Source organism: Equus przewalskii, chromosome 26 (assembly GCF_037783145.1).
Source record: "Equus przewalskii isolate Varuska chromosome 26, EquPr2, whole genome shotgun sequence".
NCBI lineage: Eukaryota > Metazoa > Chordata > Mammalia > Perissodactyla > Equidae > Equus > Equus przewalskii.
In genome coordinates this window covers 11627783-11634401 of record NC_091856.1, presented here as the reverse complement: position 1 = coordinate 11634401, position 6619 = coordinate 11627783, and the positions used below count along the sequence as shown (strand labels likewise).

At 39.4% G+C, this 6619-nt stretch overlaps 1 protein-coding gene across 13 annotated transcripts in view; it reads right to left on the bottom strand.

Moving 5' to 3' along the window:
* Positions 1–2012: 2012 nt before the first annotated feature.
* FKTN (fukutin) overlaps positions 2013–6619 on the bottom strand; it is a 70303-nt gene continuing 65696 nt past the window's right edge. For all 13 annotated transcript variants that reach the window (XM_070596024.1, XM_070596027.1, XM_070596030.1 and 10 more), the window contains one exon: positions 2013–6617. In XM_070596024.1, the coding sequence (XP_070452125.1) occupies positions 6404–6617 (214 nt within the window). In that variant the 3' untranslated portion in view covers positions 2013–6403. The remainder of the gene's footprint in view (positions 6618–6619) is intronic.

Below are 6619 nucleotides of genomic sequence, written 5' to 3'. Positions count from 1 at the left end.
TTTGATTTGCATTTCCATTATTAGTGATGTTGAGCATCTTTTCATGGACCTGTTGGCCTTTTGGATATCTTTGGGAAAATATGTCTATTCAGTTCGTTTTCCCATTTTTTTTTTAAAGATTTTATTTTTCCTTTTTCTCCCCAAAGCCCCCCAGTATATAGTTGTGTACTTTTAGTTGTGGGTCCTTCTAGTTGTGACATGTGGGATGCCACCTCAGCATGGCTTGATGAGCAGTGCTATGTCCGTGCCCAGGATTCGAACCGGAGAAACCCTGGGCCGCTGAAGCAGAGTGCGTGAACTTAACCACTCAGCCACGGGGCCAGACCCTGCCCATTTTTTAAATTGGATTGTTTTTTCGCTTTTGAGTTGTATGAGTTCTTTATATATTTTGGGTATTAACCCCTTCTCAGATATATGGTTTGCAAACATTTATTCCCAATCTGTAGGTTGCCTTTCATTTTGTTGATGGTTTCCTTTGCTGTGCAGAAGCTTTTCAGTTTGATGTAGTCTCATTTACTTTTGCTTTTGTTGCCTGTGCCTTTGGTGTCATATCCAAAAAATCATTGACAAGACTAATGTCAAGGATCTTTGCCCCTATGTTTTCTTCTAGGAGTTTTATGGTTTCAAGTCTCACATTTAAGTTTTTAATCCATTTCCAGTTAATTTTTGTGAGTGGTGTAAGATAGGGGTCTAGTTTCATTCATTTGCTTGTGAATATCCAAATTTTCCCAGCCCGTTTTATTGAAGAGACTGTATTTTCTCTATTGAGTATTCTTGGCTCCCTTGTCAAATATTAGTTGACTGCATATGCATGGGTTTATTTCTGGGCTCTTGATTCTCTTCCATTGGTCTATGAGTCTGTTTTTATGCCAGTACCATACTGCTTTGATTACAAAAGCTTTGTAATATAGTTTGAAATCAGGAACTGTGATGCCTCCAGCTTTGTTCTTCTTTCTCAAGATTGCTTTGGCTATTTGGTTAATGATGTTGAACATCTTTTTAAAGGGCTTATTGGTGATCTGTATATCCTCTCCAGTGAAATGTCTGTTCATGTCTTTTGCCCATTTTTTAGTTGGATTTTTAAAAAGTTATTGAGTGTTCAGGTTCTTTATATATTCCAGATACTAGGTCTTTTGTCAGATAAGTAGTTTGCAAATATTTTCTCCTAGTCTGTAGCTTGACTTTCCATCCTCTTCTTGAAGGCTTTTGCGGAGGAGCAGTTTTTAATTTGATGAAGTCCAATTTATCACTTTTTTATTTTACGGATTGTGCTTTTGGTGCAAAGTCTAAGAAAAAACTCTTTGCCTAGTGCTAGGTCATGAAGAATTTCTCCTCTTCTTTTTCCCTAAAAGTTTCATAGTTTTACATTTTACATTTAAGTACATGATTCATTTTGAGTTCATTTTTGTATTAAAATATGAAGATCAAGTTGAGGTTCGTTTTTTTTTTTTTGGCCTATGGATGTCCAATTGCTCTAGCACCAACTGTTGAAAAGGCTATCCTTCCTTCATTGAATTGCTTTTGCACTTTTGTTAAAATCAGTTGAGCATATTTGGGTGTCAATTTCTGGTTTCTTTATTCTGCTCCACTGATCTATGTGTCTATGCTGTTACCAATACCATACTGTCTGGATTACTACAGTAGTTTGCTAGGGTTGCCTTACAAAGTATCACAGACCCAGTGGCTTAAAACAGAAATTTATTTTCTCACACTTCTGGAAGCTAGAAGTCCAAGATGAAAGTGTTGGCAGGGTGGGTTTCTTCCAAGGGCTCCTCTCCTTGGCCATCTTCTCACTAAATCTTCACATGGTCTTCCCTCTGTGCCTGCCTGTACCCTAATCTCTTCTTATAAGGACACCAGTCATATTGGATTAGGGCTCACTCATATGACCTCATTTTACCTTAATTTTAGGGATACTGTACTGGTGGCAAGATTACTAGTTTACCAGATTGCTTATGAATGTTAGTGGCTGTTATTTCTACTGCAAGCTTCAAAAATAAACACAGAATATCTCAAGTGATTAGAAAAACTTTATTCATCATCCCAAAATGGATTATATATTACAAATTCTGATCACAATAATAATATTAAAGGCATTTTCAGTAGTACCACAAATTATTTGTACCTGAACATAAAACCAAATAGTAAACTGGTAAGCACACGCTGGAATTTACTCATGTTTAACATATCACTTTGTTTAGAAAATTTACATACATATTGTCCTGGTTATGAAGTGGAAGGGACACACAATTAGCTAGATATGATTTTCACTGAACAAATATACAAACAATTGCCCATGCTCTGAATGGGTCATCAGAAGGCTACAAAATCTTGTAATTTTTTGTTAATAGTGCATGAGACAGTATCTTGTTTTATAGAACAGAATACAGTACTTCTGATTCTCCTTATACTCCCTTTCAATCCCACAGTGAGAGCTGCTCATAAGTATACAGCAGCTTGGCTGGCTAACGGGTTCCTACATAATCTCTGCATTGGGTTAGGTTAGGGGATGGCAATGGGGGGTGCATTCTAAGCTAGAAGTTCTGAGAATATAGAAGCAGAGATTTCTTATTAGAAAAATTTATACTTGCGTTCTTTAGCACTGGTCCTGTATGAAAGGTATCACTATTTAATTGTTCTGTTTTATTTATAAACTATAATTAGGATTTCAGTCTGATGCAGAGCAGCTTAAAATAGCATCACATACCCTGTTAATTCTTGCCTAGCTGAAACAGAAACACAAGTTTGGGGGAAGAAGGTGCAAATGCGTATTTTTAATTACCGTTCATTACTACTGAGATAGGCATTCATCAGCATAGATAATTAAATGAAACCAAGTATTCCAAATTCTTTCCTCTCCAAATCATGACTTATGTTTGATTTTGGCTGGGCAGAGATTTAGTAACAAGGAAGTGAGGTTTTACTTCCAGGAAAAGCTAGAATGTTGAAAAAGAAGCCCAGGGCAGAGCAGGTACCAAATCTAGGGAGGTACAGAGTGAACTGCTTGGGACCAAGGAACTGGGCAGCACGTGGGATGGTATAAGGAGACCCTAGGAGAAAATGGCTTGACCAGTAAAATGAAAATATAAGCTCTGTTTAGAAAAGGAGGCAATTTGGTAATGTCTCTGAATTCATAAACCATATAATTTTTTCTTTAATGCCTTGATACAATGAAGCAATGTTTTTCCTAAACAAATTTAGTCATGCAACTTTCTGAGTAAGGATTGTGTCCTGAACCAGTTTCTTTAATCCTATTTGAAGAACAATTAGAAAAAGGACTTGGAAGTAGGAAACGGGATCATTTCTTGAGTACTTACTTAATCCTAGGCTTGATGCTAAGCACTTTATATTTCATTTAATCCTAACTAGAAAGTCCTTAGCAGTACGCACCATTTCCCCAATTCACTCGTGGAAATGGAAGCTAAGAGGGTCCCCGCCATAAATCCCATGTGATGAAGCTGAGATTCAAGCCCAGGCCTAAGTCAAAAGTCCATGGTCTTTTATACCACATGCTGCCTTCCTAAGGGAGAAGGCATGACGCTCTTGAGTTTTGGTCTCAGCTGTTTCTTACTCAAATCACTTCTTTTTGGGCTTATTTACTTAGCTATGAAATAAGAGCGTTAGAATGAATGTTGCAGTGAGGGTCTAAGCTTTTAAGATTCAAGAGCACTTGTTTTGGGGGAATGGTGACAGACGTTCTGCCATCTAGTGGTCATATTTCAGGGTTTGTGGCACCGAAATCAAAGAAACCTGCCATCCCAAAGCCCAGCTTCTTAGGGAGGCTCAATTTTGGGAACTGCAGCTTTATTCCAGGGGCCAGATGCAAGTAGCCGCAGCAGAAAGAAGGGCACGTACTCCCTGCTTAGAGGAGGACTGAGTGGCTACCTGGTTGTCACGTGAGAGGCTGTCAATCTTGCCTCTCAGGATCCTCTGGGGACATCCCTGGGTGCCTAACTTCCAACAAGTTAGTATAAGAGGTTTTCTCCTGGTCAGCCAGGAAAACGGGACCTGAAAGTGGTGAGATTAGGAGAATTATTGTTGGAATACTCAGGTGAGGAAAGAAAAGTGATCTTTTGAGGTGTTGATGGGGGATCCCCCTGACTCAAGGTCTCCGGACACTCAGCAGAGTGCAACTGTTAGGAGGCACAGGATGAAGGACAGCCCAATCTGTATCAGAGGCAAGCCTAGCCTTCAGAGTTTGGGGAAAGGCTTTCATTTCCTCAAGTTAGGGTAGGACCCAAGAGGGGAAGCCTGTGAAACCAGAAGGTAGTCAAAAAAAAGTATTTCAGCAGCCAGCGGTCTGTGAAGGGAAGGATACGGAACCTTCGGCAATGGGGCCAAGATATTTTAGATTTTGGACACTTCAAGACCTCGGACTCCAGAGTCAGATAAAAGAAAAATAACCTACATAGGGTAGATAAGACCCCCTAGCAAACAGTGAGAGTCACAATTTGAAATGGGCAGAAATGTGGAATGTATGCACTTCTAGAAGCTGAGCACAAGCAAATGGCCCTCACTAAGCTGGGTAGGTTTTTGCCCAGGAACACAATTATTATGTTATATTTTTTGAACCATGAAAATTGAAATTAGGTTCAGCTATTTAAAATTTGGGTATGATTTCTACGGGCTGATTTTCTAGCAAAAAGAAAGCTGATTAAAATAGCCTATCATTTTGGGACAAGTTTGCTGATAATTTATGAAGGTCCCTGAAAACCTTGATTATGTTATGTATGAAAAGACCGAACAATTATGCATTGAGAACTCCTTGTAAGAGAGGAAGGCCATCAGTTATCATTTATCAAAAAAAGTTTCATTGTGTTTAAAACCTGGAGTGGGGTGATTGTAGGTTACTTTCCCCAAGTTTGTTTTAGGAAAACTCTGTCAGCCCACTCCCTCAGACCTTCTGGTTGCCATTTTCGACACTCTTATTATTCTCTATTTTAGAGGAAAATCTGCCACTCTGGCAGATAATATAAGACTTAGCTTCCTTTCCCAGACAAAGACAGGAGTGCTTATTGTGCCTTCACGTCCCTTCACATCTCACTTCAAATATATAATTAAAGTGACTCACGGAGAGATGAAAGGGACAGAGCCATCCCAGCTCACTCAGGGATGGATCTCAAGGGGAAAAAGGAAACTGGACGGTTTCAGAGTAGGTGTCACTTGATAAAGTGGGGAAGTCTGTGTTCTTGCCCCATCGATATTCAGCAGATAGAACAACTAGGATGGATACAGACTTTGCAAATACTATGATCTGGGGTGGCAACAGTTGCCAGGTTCGCCATTTATCTTCATTTTGGAGACCTGATGTAGTCTTGGAAGAGGAGAGGGGCAAGGAGGTTTACATGCCATTTAAACTGGTTTAGAGGCCAGAAATGAACGATATGGAGTTGCAACTGATGAATGAATACACTGAAGAGTACATTTAGAAAAGCTGGAGGTATTTCTATTAATATTTTAGAGTTAACATTAAAATTGGGAGTATAAGGATTATAAATTCAGAAAATATAAAATGTCCATGAATAGTTCATATTTTTACTAACAGATGGTTGAGAATAAAATAGGGAACATAAGTGTGTGAAATCACAACCCTCTCAAAATCATGTCTGGTAGAATGGTCTCACTTGAATGATTTGTCAGCAAGTTCTATCAGAGGTCAGTGGAAATATTCTCACAATAGCTAGAAATGTAAGCATCACACAGCATAAGCTTTCTTCTCACACAAATATGAAAATAGTAAGTATATGGAAATTTACTTATCTTTGACAAGGCTAGAAATGAGCTCTATTCTCTTATAGAATGATGCCTTGTCTCTAAATCAAGTCCACATCAGGTGGCTTGTAACATGAATCTGCTAGCGTCTTTTCTTGATGCCACCTCAAGTCTGATCACTTGAACATTAACTCAGACTCCACAATCTTAAAAATAGCACTAACACACCAGCTTAAACGCTGAGGACAGGAATGGGCTATTTTTAAGTAGTATATCCTTCCTTAGCTTTGCCTGGTGAGCTCATCTTCCAGTCCAAACATTATCTTACATTTTTAAAGCATTTACAGAACATATCATATTCTATATGAGCTCTTCAAAGGGTGGGGGTGTTTCCCTGGAAGGAAAATTGGGGTGCTTACCAAAGGACGGGTAAAAGAGGCAAGCATCTGTCTCACTCATCTCTGCTTCTCCACTGTAACCTAGCAGTGTACCTGGCACGTGGAGACTGCTTAATAAGCGTAAAACGAGAGAATTAAATCAGATGGCTCAGGAGTTAGGACTCTTTCTGTTATCTTCAAACTTGTCATTTTTCTTTGGCTCCTACTTACGTATGACAAATACACATGCATTTTTTTAAATAGCTACCCACCTTTTTTCCACAAGGGGAATTCTACCACTTCAACCTACTGTCTCAGTATAACTGGATAACTTCGTCCCACTCAGAAACAGGCCAGATGCCATTGGGCTGCACGTTCGGGGGAGAGCGCTTCCAGTCCCAAGTCTTCACGGGAATCTTCCAGGTCTTACCATAGTTGGCTTCAATGTATTCGATGGTTTCACAGGGCACGTGAAGCTTCATGTCTACAAACTCAGTCCAGCACAGTGTAAACTTGGGGAACAGGTACCT